The following is a 17,077-nucleotide window of genomic DNA, read 5'->3' as shown; positions in this document are numbered from 1 at the left end:
GAAGAATTTAGTAAGTCCATAGAAGAGGTATTGAAATGAATCCACAGCCTGACACCCTTTTACTATTTCACTTAGGCAACAGCACGTAAAATCTCAATAGACTGATGACAGTTGGCAGAATCAGAGTAAGTGTATCGGGTAAACTGGAGTCTCAGTCAAATGCCCTGAAATGAATTTGAGGAAGCAGCATGATCTTCTCAAATATGTATGTCAGTTGTGGTCGTACTATCTTACAGTGCAATGGTTTAGAAAAGACGCTCAACACCATGTAGCAGATGGAAAAACCCAGGCATTCCACCATTCACTCCAGTGTGTATTCAGTGCTTATGACCAGGCCAGGCACGGAGTGACATAAGGAGTAAAAACGCAACAGCTTCTGACATAAAAAGGCATGTTTAATGGGAAAGGAAACAAATGTATAGATCTCTGCCTTATAAAATATAAAATATGCAACATCTGTATTACTCATTTAAAATAATGTAACTCTTCTCAAAAAAGATCTATAGAGAATAAGAACATAACTTAAGTTTAACATGAATTATTTTTATTTAGTTTTAGTAGGAATTATTTTATTTCTTGGAAGAAGAGATACTTCTTCCCGACGGATACTTTAAATCCCATCACTTTGATGTTCACAAAGAACGCTACAAATTATACAACCTTAGACCACAATGCGCCCCACCTTTGGAGAGTAGCATGGGTCCTTTTTAAGTTCAGATGGCTTCAGGTTGGCACTGTCATCTTCTTTTGGTAACTTCGAGATTTTTTCTGGGCTTTGAGTCGGCTGAATGATTAAAAAAAAAAAAAATCAAGAAACAGAAAACAGCAAAGAAGGAAAAGCTAGTAAGCATCTGAATAAAGCAAGTAACTTTCATCACTGTTTCCAGCGGCTACTGTTCCAGATAGTCTATTATCGTTAACAGGATGTTACATAATTTCATGTTGAATAACACACTTGCTTATCTAGAGGGTGGGAAAGCAGCCTGCCCATGAGCAACCAAAATTTTTTCTACTTAGGTAATTTAAAAGTGCAATAGTGCTTAAGAGCTAATATATTAACACTGAAGTAGTAATAGTATCCCGCGCAATGTCCAGGAAGCATAAAAAGAAGTTACACATTTAGAGATGAGGATTAGTACTACAAAAAACACGATTTTGTTGGGGGAAAATGTTCTTGTTCTTTCCTGAAGTGAATATACATACCACTCAAGTCCAATTATTTTTGTCAGATGAGTAGATTACACCGTCTCCCTGTCCCCTTCTGACACTGTGCTGTGTGGCTATGGACAACTCTATTCCTAATTCCGTAAACTTCTATTCCAAGCCCTGTTGAACTGAACAGGTTTCTTTCCCCCTCTCTTTTAACCCTCGGCCACTTGAGTAAAACTATCTTCCTGACTTTTAAACTTTGGTGGAGCTACAAATCCCCCCTGATTCTTATCTTCAGAAGCACTCTGGATTTGCTAAATTCTCTGTGTTTTAGAACAGTAAATGTCACTCACTGAATGTCCACCGTTGAAGCGGCCAGGCAATCTTCTTCCAGGCATCTTCGGTCTATTTGCAGTGAGATGTAGCAAGTTTTCTGAGGAAGCTATGTCATCAAAATTTATAAGATCTGGAGAATAGAAGTAATATATCTACTAAGAGATAACTACCTTTTAAAAGGAAAAAAAAAAGTCTCTGGATTTTTAACAAACTATAAAATTAAAGAGTATCACGATGACTCACAAGTTGACCTGTGCTTTTCATATGCATTTGGAAAACAACACTCACTCTTAAAAACAAACATCCTCTTTACCTGGTACAGTTTACATATTAACAATATAAAGTTCATGTTTCTAAAAGAGACTTAGACCTCAATAAGAGTTCTCACTGAAAGATATAAATCTGTACCATAGGTTGTAGTAGTTTGAAGAAGAGATCATCTTAAGTTCTTGCTTATTAAAAAAGAATACGATCTATTTCTTCAACTCAGAATTAATTACAACATATCGGAAAATTAACACATGAAATTTGTTTTAAAATTCAAGTAATATCCTAATATTAAAATTTAAAAACTCAATTACATCTCGGACCCTGCTGCATCCCAACTGCATTTCTTAATGTAAAGTGAGAGTGTAATTTTATGTATACATGTATGTGCACAGTATATTGTAGCTGGGACTCAACCTGTTTATAGTTCATTACACTTCTGCTTAGACATTATATGTAGGAATTAAGTGATAGTTATAAACCTAAGGCAAATCAGATACCAAGGGAAAATGCCACATAAAGTATCCATTTGCTTCCCCAATGCCAAAGGCTGTTTGACCTCTGATTCAATAATTTGGGTTTAAGGACAAATCTGGGTAATCTGTACATCTGAAATGATGGTATATATAATATCTTCCTTTTCCTAGATGGTCCAGAAAACCTTGCTAAAGAAGGTGATCTTTAATTTTGAAGTCCAGATATCTGTAAGTGATGTAAGAACCCTAAGGGTAACTGCAGACATTTCCACTTGTCATTATAATCTTCCTTTGGCCCAGATTCCAAACTAAGGCTATGAATCACAGTCAATAAGCCATCACTCATTATGGCAGCCTAGCCTTCCAGGTATGGAATCAGTCTTCACATTACCACTGCCTGGAAGTTTATACTGCCTGTCTGTCAAATATTTAGATGTGCAAACTCAGAGAATTCTTAAAAGAAACTTAAAGATACTTATCATTACTGCCCTCAAAGCTTATTCATCAACTTTCATATTCAAAGTAATTTATTTAGAGAATTTTTTTAAAGGGATGGAGGATACAAAGGTGAAACAGGAAGAGGTCATCACTGTTTGGTAGTATGCATTTTAAAACAACTGTAAGTATTTGCTGATCTCTGTTAATTCTTTTCCATGTTCACGTTCTGGGATTGCTTGGCGTGTTCTATCTTGCATCTAGTCTCTAGTTTAATACATCACAACAGGCAATCTAATGTGCTTGTTTTAATTTTTGTCTTTAAGTCGTTCAATAATTATCTATAAATAATGATAAGATATAACAAACCACAATAAGAAACAGTGGTTTTAATGGAAAATGCATTAAATAATGTGAAAGACCTTGAGTTTAAATATATATTTAAATATCTCATTTTGTTAGTTTTAAAGACAAAACAATATTTTAAAAGATGTTAAAAATATGCTATAGTTCGAAGAGTTAAAAATTGTTTTTTACATTACACTTGATCTTAGCCAAAAGGCCAAGAAGTGATGTTTTTTACGTTGATACTGGCAACCTACTAAAAACCGTTAAAAAGTACAATCCAATCATTTTGGCCTGTGGAGATTATTTTCAAATGCATATTTAAGCAACTTGCAGAAAGAAAAATGAACAAACAAAAACACAGGAAGGTATAAAGATAAATGAAATTGAAATGGTAAATAAAAGGAAAATTTACAAAATTATACATCATGCTCATGTAAAAATGCCTTTCATAAGTCCAGTTTTGGACTACAACACCAAGACAATTTTACTATTCTAAAACTCTCTCAGGTCCTCCGTTTAAGACGTTAGGTTAGTGAAATGAAATAGTGCACATGTTGGACTCATGATATATTTGAAACTTTTTAAATTTACCTAAGAGTGATATCAATGGATTTATATTTTACAGGTGGCATAAAAGCATGACAATCACTTAACTCTTGCAATCACACTGTCACTCTGCCAGCCATTTACATTTCTACACGCTGCTTAAGACATAGAATTTTTAAAAATCAAAATGAAATATCAATTTTGGGAGAAAATAAACTGACTTCTATGGATATCAATTTTAAAAAAAAACTTTTATCAAGAGTATTTTGAACTAATTAATCAAGAAAAATTTTCCAATATGAATTTCATTTTATTTTGAAATGGAAAACCAAAAGGGTTAGAATAGACAGACAAACATATATACTTTAGTAAAATTACAAAGAAAAAATCAATGTGCACCACCTATTTATACTGAATATATTATTTTGACTTCTTTCATAAATTGTCATCTTACCAAAATGGAGGAAGGTAGGATAATTTCCTGACACGTAAGAAGGGAAACATGGCAAACAGGCTAGGAAACAAAATCTGGAAAGAAAAGTCAAGGAGAGGAATGTCTAGAAAAAAGACTCAACCAAAAAAATTATTTTACAAAGCAGGAAAAAGGAACAGCTGTAGAATGAACAGAACCATTTCAACGTTCAGCAGATACTGCAGCTTATCTAAGTTTACATTACGATGTGTGTTAGAGTTTAGATTTATTCTTTTGTCCTTCCAAGGGAAAAACTATGATTAGTATTTAATTTCAATATACGTTAAACTAGAAAGAAGCCTTTTTTTTTTATTACTCAGTGAACATCAAGACAGCTTCTAAAAGGATGTTTTAGTACTGAAATTAGAGGCCAGAGTAATAAATCAACATATTAGCAACTCACTAATCCAACTGAAATTAAGCCACCTTTCAGTCAAGTTTTAGTCCTCAACGCATGACAGTAGTTACAATAAGAGAGGCAATTTTAATTCTGGTATGGTTTAATGAAAAAAAAAATATGCCAAATACTACTTTAAATATCTTATTATAAAAATACAACTCAACACAACACTTAAAAAAAGTCCCACATACATAAACGATACTCTCTGCGGGTATAGTCTATTTCACTGTGGAAAATGTGACACTCCCTACCACTCCCTATCAAGGAAATCATTAGAAAATAAAATTTTTAATCTCTGCTCTTTATTTCCCAGGTAAATTCTACATTTTAGAGTGTGGTGTTTAGTTTTGTTTTGCTTTGAATCCTAGTTTATAAATACGGGCTCACTTTTTACAGTGTCTACCACTCAACCGGTAGACATCTTTTTGAAAAATCTCACCATAAATTATTTCTGGAAGAAAAAAAAATGAATATTGGGAAATTAATTCAAACAAAACAGATCAATTATCAACTACAAATGAAGAGAAAGAAAGTTGCCCTATTTAACAATGATGTCTTTCAGATCAAATAATGTATGTTATCTCTAAAATTTCCTGTAACCCAAGAAGAATTTATCACAGACAATCAAAAAGGATAAAATACTACTATATTCTAAGAATGCGTCATCAACTGTGCTTTCTCACTGAAATGCCGTGTTTCCACTAAATTTTCTGTCTTGTATTTTTAAAACTAATTGTAAACCAATTTTACTTCCTGGAAAACTTACTGTTTTAGAAATACTGAGACTATGTGAACTTTTAATTATTCAGTAGTAGCAGTGAGATCCATCCTAAATCAAGTTTTGATGAAGTGTTGGCAAAAGAGGGGAAAAAGTTAAAATATGGTTTAACAGCTCTGCAATGTGTAATACCATCTTGCCTCATATATGAGAAGATTTATAAGAGGGACTTCTTTAAAAAAATGGAAAAAATTGAGTGCTCTAGGAATGTTTTTCTTATATGAACAAAAGTCAGAGTCTGCACTTACAGACATAAATATGTTTATGTAAGACTTTATATGCAAGAAAATTTTATCTGAGAGTAGCAACAGGAATTTATAGATACGAGCAGAAACAGAATGAGGTGGGGTAAACAATGGAGGAAGGGGAGGAGGAGAGAAATCATATTTTTTAACAACTTCTATGTCAGGTATTCTAATAGTTACCACAGATATAACGGGTCATTCAATTGTTAGTAAAGTGAGAAAAAACATGCCAATGACCAATCAGCTAATAATTTAACACCCACATTTTAACAGCAAAGTCTTTCTATGTCATTTCACCTCAAATCATTCTTTTACATAATAATGAAACACTAAGGAGATTTTCATGTATGTTGTAAACTTTCTGAAATTTATGTTAAGGGGCAAGTTTCATGTCATTAAAAAAATTTAAAACCTCAAACTGAACCATTTATATAAATTAAAACATGCCTCAACCTAATGCCAAATTTGAGGCTGTATCTGATGCAGAACACATTTCTCTTTAAGGTGCCAACATCTCAAAGAAGTAAAACACTTTTATACCATAAATACTGAGAACATGATATTCTAACTTTAAAAAGATAAGGAACAGCCTCTGAGCTGAGGTTTGAGAGATAAGCTATTTGCCATCAGCAGCTATGCTTTTACTTTGGGCACAACTCATGCCCAAAACACTAGATACTTGCTCAGGAAATATTTGCTACTTAATATGAACTCAAGTTCCGAAATTTACATTTTCTGAACTTTACATGGTGTAAGTGTAGTACACCAAAGGCAGTATGACAGGGGAAGATATGAAGACTGCAGTCTGGCGGCTAGCTGTTAGTTTTTTGACCTTATATAAGTCTTGGCATCTCTAAATTACTTCCTTATTCATTTCAACAACAAAGGAAAAAAAATTAGAAATTTTCAATCCTTGTTCCACAAAGCCTCTATTTTTTAATGAAGAGTAAATAACGGCTATTGATACAAGACAAGAATTGGGACCAAAAACAAAGGAAAAAATAGAACTTTTCAAACAACAATAGGCTGACATTGTACACGTTTTTAGAAATATAGCAAAGGAAACAAGTCTTGCTCGTCATCATATATAGAAAAAGTTTTGAAAAAAAGTGAAAATTTGTCTTAATTTACTTAAATTTTTTTGTATAACTTTGAGGCAACTAAATGAAGCAAATGTTCAAGAATGATACAAAGTAACAGAAAAACAGGAAAAAAACACAGGCTCTAAACATTACCCTTTCAACTCCCAAAGAGACTCAGCAAATTTAAGACTTCTGTGATAAAGACTGCAGAAAATTGTGGAAGTTCAAAATAATACTTATGGATTTTTGATATCTAGGTTAGAAGTATGCACTTAATCTTTTTTCTCCAACTATTACTTTTGAAAACACATTTCTAGCTATATTTTAAATCAAACAGAAAATAATAAGAACTGACAGAATTATATTTTTTTACCGTTAACCTCAATGAAAAAAATGTAAAAAATATTTTTTAAAAACATAAAGATGAGTTTGTTTTTATTTAACAGTAAATAAGAACAATTTTCACCAAGAATATACTGAATATATTTGAGAGAATATCTCTAAAATACAATCAACATCTCAATTTCTAGAAATTATTGATAAATATGGCTTCATCCAGATCAGGCAGGATCTAAATACATGACGAAAGATCTATAAAACATTCAAATTGAAAAACTGAAGGAGGCCATGCTTGGGTCAGAGGTTTTGTACTGGCAAACTAAAAAGAGGGAAGAAAAGTAAGTCATCTAAAAAAGCTGAAAGGTAATAAGTACCACATTTTACAATATAGTGACAGAAAAATCTTGTGTAACTGGCCTTGAAGTTTACGTGTTAAAAAAAAAATGTTAACACTGAAGCTAAAAAACACATTAAGACATTAAAATTTTTTTAAAAGAAAATCACAGAGAACTCTATATAAAGGGGATTTAAAGAGTTCTTTTCTGGTTTACGTGACCTTGAACATTTACTATGTCTGTAGCTTTTTCTCTGTTTAGATGCAAAATAGGGGAAAATGGTATCTGCCTCCTAGAGTCAGTGTCAAAGATAAAATAAGAATACACATGAGAAAATGCTTTAAAAACGTTAAAAATTAAAAACAAATACAATGTGCTATACAATAACCATTACCACAAAGTAGTGACTATGTGATGTTTTTAATAGTGAGACCTTCATCAAGACTTTTCTGTTTCAAGTTTTCTATTTTACGACTGAGAGGTATAAAAGATCAGGAGACAAAAATGACTGATGGGCTGAAAAATCAGTCCTAAAACTTAAGGAACAACATTTAGCTAAAGAAGTAAAGCCTGCTGATCGATCGATCGATCGATCGATTGATCTATCTATATTGGGGGAGGGGGGGTAATCAGAGTCATAAAAGAGCCTATTTTCCAGAAGGGGAAACAAAAGTATCTTGAGATTTAAGTGGAGAAATAAAAATAGTCTTCTTAAATACAATCTAGCGTGGGCACTGAAAGTCTATGGCATCTCTTTAAACTTAAAAAACTAAAAGGTACTTCTACCTGCCTAAGCTAGGTGATACGGTCATTCCATTATCAGGGACAGAAGGATAAGGCTGACCTTTCAGGATCCATCTCAGTCTTCTGACCACTGAGAAAGCTTATGTGAACCATCAATATTTCGCCCATTTATATTCTTTGGCTTCAGAGATATGTCAACAAATTTTTCTACTGTATCCATCCACACACAAATTACACACACAAATTTCTTATTTTAAACAGTTTCTAAAAACCATATTTGCAACTTTTTTAATGCACCGTCTTTCCACATGTTAACTTACCTGTTTCTTTCGAGCTCCTAACTGTAAAAGAATCTAGGTCTACTGATTTTGGTCTAAGTGGTAACTGCTCAGATTCTAGCTTTGGTTTTGATATTGGCTCAGTTTCAAACTTTGATAAAATGGAAGAAACTTCTCCATTAATCCTGAAATGAGAAAATCAAACATATGTAAAAATCATTTTGCATATAAAGCATGACCACCTTTTAAACATTGTGACTTAATGATACTAAAGATATTACAGTATTGATTTTTCTTTCTTGCCTATAAAATTATTTCTATAAACGTAAACCTCTAGCCTAAGACCAATCACAATAAAATCAGAAATGTAAAGCACCTTAATGGGAGTCTGTTCACCTAGTATGAATATAAGATTAATATTTAACAGAGATTACGGTCTATACAAAAAAATATGAAAAGCCAACACTTAATTACTTTGAGACTTAGAAAGGCATTACATTCAATTATGTCAAAGGTAGGCAAATCAACAAACTAACTTAAAATTAGGTAAAACTTACTTGGCTACAGGAGGTGGTGGAGGAACTGGTTTTTCAGGTCGCTTTGGGTACACTGTTCCAGAAGATTTCAATAAATTATTGGCTTTGGTGGGTGGAGTAGGCTTCTTGGGTGGGACTTGTGGAGCAGCTGGTTTAGGTTTCTGTTCCAGCACTGATTTTTCATCTGATTATTTAAAAATACATAGTAAGTTACTGACAATCAGAACTATTTTGGTTTTTCTACTTCCTAAAGCTAACGTCAGGCTGGAAAAGGGTGAAACTGACAGACATTATTTGTGTATGGGTGCGCTGCTTTAAAGTTTTAATTTACATTAGGAACTTTATTAGCACCATTTAACAATTCTACAAAATAGGTAAGAAAATATGCTGGAACAAACAACATTAAGAAAAATGTCATGCCGTGTTAATAAAAACAATTTTATCATCAAAAAGACATAGTTCTACACGTAGTGACGTACTTAGCTCTTGATCTTTCAGGTACTAAGAACAGGTATTAAAATTAATACATGTGCACATATATGAGATTTTCATGATATAGCAGTCAGCAAAAAGTGTAACACAGGCCGATGTGCAGAAATAAGAAACTCATGAGAATACTGAGTAATATTCAAAATTTACTAAGACTTTGAAGAGAATGTCTATCACAGGACCACAAACAATTTCATACTAGTCAGAAACTGTTTACGAATCTTGACAAACATTCCAGTCCATGGGTAAACGCCCTGTTCAAAATTACAGATTTCATCTAACAACAATAAAAATATAAAACACCACTGGGGGAGGGCATAGCTCAGTGGTAGAACATATGCTTAGCATGCATGAGGTCATGGGTTCAATCTCCAGTAACTGTGTTAAATTTTTTAAAAATTAAAAAGTAAGTAAAACTAATTACCTCCCCAACACACACACACAAAATAATTAATTAAAATACTATTGTTTCAGTTTTATCACTTTTGTACAGCTTTCTTGGATCATTTGAAAATATAGCTTAGTCTATGAAAAACCTCATCATCATTTAGTACAAAAGTCCATTTTTATATGGCCTCAAACCATACAAACTCATCATATAATTACGCCACCAGGAGTGAAAGCCAAAACTCCCGAATTCTAACCATAAATCAAGAGAACCATCAGTATCAGAGTTCTAATGGTCAGCCAAGCTTAAATTTCCAGAAAATATTAAAAGAAAGGTATTTTATATAAAACATCAGGGAAAATATTACATGATCAACAGAAGTTCACTGATTAAGTGAATATACTTCTTTTAGCAGGTATATAAATAACAGCTTGAAATCAATTCAATTCCATAAGTTAGCCTAAAACAAAAGAACATATTTAATATTTGTGGAAATCAAAAGTGACAAAAATAAGATTCACCATTCCTGGTATATCTATGACTAACTCAACAAATACGCTAATACATGATGGCAATGTGTTTGAGTCCTAGATTTATTTATTTTTATTGAGGTAAAATTTACATAACATAAAATTAGCTCTTTTAAAGTGAATGATGCAATGCTATTTAGTATATCCACAGTGTTTGCAACCACCACCTCCATATAGTTCAAAAACCCTATCATCAGCCCAAAAGAAAATTCTGTTCCCATTAATCAGTTATTACCCACTCCCTCCCGTACCCAGGCCCTGGCAACCACCAGGGCCACCAGGGGTCCAATCTCTACATCCTTGCCAATATTTGTTATTTCCAGGTTTTTATTATTATTATTATTATTATTAGTAGTAGTAGTAGTAGTAGTAGTAGTAGTAGTAGTAGTAGTAGTATTAGTATTATTAGTATTAGTATTATTAGTATTAGTATTATCATCATTATCATTATTGACATCCTAGGGGGTGTGAAGGGGCAGCTCAGCATGGTCTTAGTTTGCATTTCTAATGACCACTGACACTGAACATCTCCAAAGTATGCCTGTACACCAGTGGTTCTCAATTTTGTCTTCAGTTAAGAACCATGTGGGGACCTTTAAAGACACTCACACCTGAGTCCTACCCTATAAAAATTCTGGACAGGATCCTAGGCATCAGCATACATTTAAGAGACATCCGGTTAACTCTAAGCTACAGCCAGGGCTGAGGTAACAACTACACCAAGCTCCTTTCTAGAGATAGCTTAGTTTCTCGCAACTCCTCCTAGGGACCTACAGCCACATCCTGATGCTTTCTCTCATTCTTCTCATCTTCTTTCTATAGCCTGCAATCACCTTCACATTTCCAGTCAACACATTCTGCTATTTTCTAAGTCTATATATTCACAACTGCCTCATTATTATGCATGTTAACTATTCAACGAGCAATTGTCTGAATGTCACTTAAAAATTTTTTTTTCTCTGTTTCATTTTTTAATCCTCCTAGTAACTACCAGAAGCCAGGTGCTTCACACATACACATTGATTTTATGTTCTTGCACGGTTAACATTTGGCTAAAAGTCTGTTACATGTGTAGATAAATATAATAAATAAAGAATATTGTTAGCTACTCCTTAAGAGGTCAAGATTATTTTTAGGTTCAAGCTGGAGTGATATATTACAAATATCACAAAGTTCTTTGTAGAACATTAGAGGTAACTATTGTTTCTTTTTTAGTAAGCACATCAAATATAAAATACAATAGCATCCTTCCTACCACAGATCCTCACTCAGAGCCTAAGACTACAGACATGTCACAGATGAAAAGGCATTTGAGTTCAGCATCCGTAAAGGAGCCTTAACACACCAATCTTCATTTTCATTCCATACTAGTGTCAACTATTATACCAAGGTTCTAGAGTACTTAGCACTTTAAAAGCATACTTTCAGCACTCATCTCCAAATCACTGTGTAACGTAAGGAACACTGATTTAGGAATCCATGGCCAGCAATATGAATTGGAAAATACACACCCTCTTATTATATTGCAATTTTCACAAAGTTTTTACTCTTTATAATGTAAGCATTCCTTTCACCAACCCACAGGAGGAAGACAATGCTCCTAAAGAAAGATGTAAAGTAAATACCCCAAGACTTTTATTTCACACAGTATGTTGAATTATGTACCAAACCTACTATTCTGCAAACTTAGAACTCAATGTAAAGCAAAAATATCTTTCAAGAATGAGAAAAGAAAATATTTTCAAACAAAATGTGCTCCACCATTAAGGAAATCCTAAAATATATATATTTTAGGCAGAAAATATACATATATTTAAGGCAGAAAGCATGAAATGCAAACAGAAATGCAAATAAAGCAATGAATGTGAATAAATGCAACCACACACTGCCTGGGAATCAGCACTATAGACGGTGGTTGAAGCCATAAGTCTTTATACATACATGACTAACCGAAGAATCAAGAATAAGACAACAAAAGATCCAACTCTGACAGTCCTTATGAATTTCTAATTCACTGAGTGACCGGTGGCCAAGGGCAAAGTAGAAGGAGCTGGAGCTCACCTCCTCTCACAGACGCATCAAGATCACAACCAACTGCAGAGTGACTATCAACAACAACAACAAAAAAGACTGGAAACTACCAGAAAAGATCTTCTAGAGCTAAAAACTCAAAGAAGAAACCACGACAAGACTGGTAGGAGGGGCGGACTACAACAATCAGGTCCCATACCTGTGCGGGGGACGACCCACAAGCTGGAGAATAATTACACTGCAAAGCCTCTCCTGTGGGAGAGAGGGCCCCATGTCAGGCTCCCCAGCTCGGGGGTCTGGTACCAGGAAGAGGAGCCCCCAGTGTTGGGCTCTGAAGGCCACGCCACTGGGGCTTGATTACAAGAGCTCCATGGGACGGGGGGAAGCAGAATTTATGCTTAAGGGTTGTACAGAAAACCTCACACTCACTGGGGCCAAGGGCAAAAGCAGTTTTTGTATAGCAGCCTGGGCCAGACCTACCCGCTAGTCTTGAGGGTCTCCTGAGGGGGCGCAGGACGGCTGTGGCTCACCTTGGAGACATACACACGGTGGCAGACATTCGGGCGTGTTCATCTGAATGAACTCTCCTTCCGGGAGGCTGACAACTTGAGTGGACATTAGCACTGACCCACCCAACAGCCTTCAGGCTCCAGTGCTGGGACGCCTCAGGCCAGACAACTAGCTGGGTGGGGATATGTCCCCACCCATCAGCATACAGACTGTCCAAACAATCTCTGACCTTGCAGCTGCCTCTAGACGTACTCCCAGCCATGGCCCTGCCCACCAGAGGGCTGAGACCCAGCTCCACCCGTCAGTGGGCAAGCACCAGCCCCTCCCACCAGGAAGCCTGCACTAGCCTATAGGCAGCCTCACCCACTGGGGGCCAAACTCAGCTAGAAAGCTTCCACCTCGCAATATGTGACACAAGTCCCAAACACAGGCCAGAATCACCCTGGGACCAGCTGGCCTTGAGCCCCTGGGTGAGGAGAGGGGACAGGGCTAGGATGCACGGGACATCTCTTAGAGAGGTACACTTTTCCAATGTCAAGAAACATAACTAACATGCCACATACATAAAAATACAAGTAGAGATTTAAACAAAACGAGGCAGCGGGGGAATACCTTCCAGACAAAGGAACAAGATAAAACCCCAGATGAAGAACTAAGTGATGTGGAGATAAGCAGTCTATCCAAGAAAGAGTTCAGAGTTATGACCATAAGGGTGATCAAAGATCTCAGGAGGAGAATGGATGAACAGAACAAGATGATAGAAGCTGTTAGCAAAGAGACAGAAAAAAATAAAGAACCACCAAACAGAACTAAAGAATACAATAACTGAAACAAACACTACACTAGAAGGAACCAATTGTAGACTAAATAAGGCAGAACGAATCAGTGAGCTGGAAGACAGAATAGTGGGACTCACTGCCAAAGAAAGGAAAAGAAAAGAAAAGAAAAGAGAAGAGAAGAAAAGAAAAGAAAAAAGAAAAGAAAGATGGAAGGAAGGAAGGAAGGGAGGGAGGGAGGAAGGAAGGAAGGAAGGAAGGAAAGAAGAAAGAAAGAGAGAGAGAGAGAGAGAGAGAGAGAAAGAAAGAAAGAAAGAAAGAAAGAAAGAAAGAAAGAAAGAAAGAAAAGAAAGAAAGAAAGAGAAAGAAAGAAAGAGAAAGCAAGAAAAAAGAAAAGAAAAGAAAAGAAAAAAGAAAAGAAAAAGGAAAAGGAAAGGAAAGGAAAGGAAAGGAAAAAGGAAAAGGAAAGGAAAGGAAAGGAAAGGAAAGGAAAGGAAAGGAAAGGAAAGGAAAGAAAAGAAAAGAAAAGAAAAGAAAAAAGAAAAGTAGTTTAAGAGACCTCTGGGACAACATAAAGCACACTAACATTCTCATTATAGGGGTCTCAGAAGGAGAAGAAAGAGAGGAAGGGCCTGAGGAAATATCTGAAGAGAAAACAGCTGAAAACTTCCCTAACCTGGGGAAGGAAACAGTCACCCAAGTTCAGGAAGCACAGAGAGTCCCATACAAGATTACCCCAAAGAGGAGCACACTAAGATATAATTAAAAAGTCAAAAATTAAAGATAAAGAGATAATATTACAAGACAAGAAAAGCTAAAAGAATTCAGCACCACCAAATCTGCTTTACAACAAATGCTAAAGGAACTCCTCTAGGCAGGAAAGAAAAGGCCACAACCAGAAACAAGAAAATTACAAAATGGAAAAGCTCACTGGTAAAGGCAAACATACAGGAAAAGTAGGAAATCATTCTTGCACAAAAAAGAAAAATAAATCCAAACATAACACTAAAGAGAATCACCAAATCACAAGCAAAGAGAACAAAAGAAAAGGAAGAAAAAGAACTACTAAAACAAATCAAAAACAATTAATAAAATGGCAATAAGAACATATATATATTTTTAATTACCTTAAATGTAAACAGACTAATTGCCTTAAATGTAAACAGTTCCAAGTGCACATGGAACATTCTCCAGGATAGATCATATGCTGGCCCACAGAGCAAGCCTCAGTAAATTTAAGAAAACTGAAATCATATCAACCATCATTTCCAACCACAATTCTATGAGATTAGGAATCAACTACAACCAAAAAAACCACAAACATCACAACACATGGAGGCTGAACAATATACTACTAAACAACCCATGGATCACTCAGGAAATCAAAAAATGCTTAGAGACAAATGAAAATGAAAATGCAATGATCCAAAACCCCAGGGACACACACAGCAAAAGCAGTTCTAAGAGGAAAGTTTATAGCGATACAAGCTTACCTCAGGAAACAAGAACAATCTCAAATTTCTAATTCATTGAATGAGTAAGTGAATTAATGATACTCCTGGGCTTCTGGGTAGGAACCAGCAGCAGCCACATGACCTTCTGGAAGAGACAAAGCCTTATGCAGTCAGTAGAGCCCCACACCTTTTTCAGAGAGACAGGGTAAGAGTCACAATTCAATTCACTGGGGTTGAAACTCAAGAGAAATCAATCAACTGTACCCTCAAAATCTCTGTAGTCTCATGTATCAGTAGTGAATTCCTAGCATGTGACTACAGCTTTCCAGCAACAGTAACCTGCTGACCTTTAACGCCAGGCTGAAATCTGTGACAAACGCAGAGGCAAGAAAACCTCGAGGAGGAATATCCACCAGCACAACTGACCCCTCCCATTCTGCTCATGAGTAAACCAGCCTGCCATCAATGCATTAGTACTTACTCCTACTTGGAGGGGGTTAATATCTGGTTATGTTCTGCTTATGAATGAACTGAAACATAAGAAGGCAGATCTTGACTTCTACAACTGCAGTAATAGAAACTCAAAAGAAATGCTCCTCAAGAAAAAGCAAGCACAGACTCACTGCCTCTACTATTAAAAATGTGCAACCAGGCTGGGCTTCAGCAGCCAGTGACACATGTGGATGTGACTGGGGCCCTGGGGAAGGATGTGTACATAAGGTTACCACTGAAGTGATTTATTATAGGCCCACCAGAGCTTTTGTTTTATTCCCTCCTACACACCTATGCCTCTCCACCTAGCATTCCAAAATAAACATCAGCTCCTTCCTTTCTATCAAGCATATTTCATATCAAGGATGGGACGGGGCACCAAGAATGAAGTGAGTTACTGACAGGTATATCCAAGAAAATCTTCCCCCAAAGAGGACAAAAACTTGTGCTCCAAAGTAAAACGGGGAGACATAAAATGTAAAACGGGGAGGTATAAAAAAACTTTCCATGCTGAACACAGATCAAGAGATAAAACTATGAAAGTGTATGACATTCAGGGTCAAGAATGTGGTTACTACATCTAGTGAATGAAAAACGTAGAAGAAGATACCAAAAATGTAACTTGAAATCAGTTCGTGACAACATCAAATGCTGACCAGGATGTGAAGCAGCAAGAGCTTTCACTCCTTGTTGGTAGGAATGCAAAATGGTACAGACATTTTGGAAGACAACTTGCCAGTTTCTTACAAAACTAAACATACTCTTACCATATGAATAAGCAATTACATTCTTTGGTATTTACCCAAGTGAACTGAAAACTTATGTGCACAAGAAAAACCTGCACAAGGTTTATAGCAGCCTTATTCATAACTGCCAAAGCCTGGAAGCAACCAAAATGTCCTTCAGTAGGTAAATGGATAAATAAACCCCGGTACAGTCAGACAGTGGAATATTAATCAACACTAAAAACAAATGAGCTATTATCAAGCCATGAAGACACAGAGAAACCTTAAATGTATAGTACAAAGTGAAAGAAGCCAATGTGAAAAAGCTACACATGGCTATATGACATTCTGAAAAAAAGCAGAACTACGGAGAAAATAAAAAGATGAGGGGCTGTCAGGGGTGGGGGGAACAGAGGGATTAAACTGCAGAGCATTTAGGGAGGTCAGACTGTTCTGTATGATATGACAATTATACACTTGTCAAATTACACATTTGTCCAAACTCATAAAATGTACAATGCCAGGCGTGAATCCTAATGGAAACTGTAGACTTTGGGTGATAATGATGTGTCAGTGGAGGTGCACTGATTGTAACAAATGTACCACATGGTGCAGGATGCTGATAGCAGGGGAGGCTGTCCATGTGTGAGGGCAAGGAGAACATGGGAACTCTGTACTTTCTGCTCAATTTTGCTGTGAATCTGAAACTTTTCTTAAAAAGTCTATTAAAAAAAAAAAAAAAAGAATCTGGCAACAATGTGAAATAGAAGCCAGACAAGTGACTAGAATGAGAGAAATCAGTTAAGAGACTACAGTTAACACTTTAAGCAAGAGACCTTAAAGACAGGCAGTAGAGAGAACACTGGCAGTAAAAATAAAAGCATTCTGAAACAGTATTCAAGTTTTTGCAAATATA

General features: G+C 35.6%; 1 protein-coding gene across 2 annotated transcripts in view; it reads right to left on the bottom strand.

The window, feature by feature from the left end:
* The window catches only part of CD2AP (CD2 associated protein), a 91,094-nt gene that overhangs the window by 10,693 nt on the left and 63,324 nt on the right, over nt 1–17,077 (bottom strand). For both annotated transcript variants that reach the window (XM_074348868.1, XM_074348869.1), the window contains 4 exons: nt 8,788–8,950; nt 8,273–8,415; nt 1,503–1,615; nt 683–784 (listed from right to left, as the gene is read on the bottom strand). In XM_074348868.1, coding sequence (XP_074204969.1) covers nt 683–784; nt 1,503–1,615; nt 8,273–8,415; nt 8,788–8,950 — 521 coding nt within the window. The remainder of the gene's footprint in view (nt 1–682; nt 785–1,502; nt 1,616–8,272; nt 8,416–8,787; nt 8,951–17,077) is intronic.

The sequence above is a fragment of the Camelus bactrianus genome, chromosome 20 (genome assembly GCF_048773025.1).
Source record: "Camelus bactrianus isolate YW-2024 breed Bactrian camel chromosome 20, ASM4877302v1, whole genome shotgun sequence".
Lineage (NCBI taxonomy): Eukaryota > Metazoa > Chordata > Mammalia > Artiodactyla > Camelidae > Camelus > Camelus bactrianus.
The sequence above is the reverse complement of the archived record's forward strand: the minus strand, read 5'-3'. Positions and strand labels throughout refer to the sequence as shown.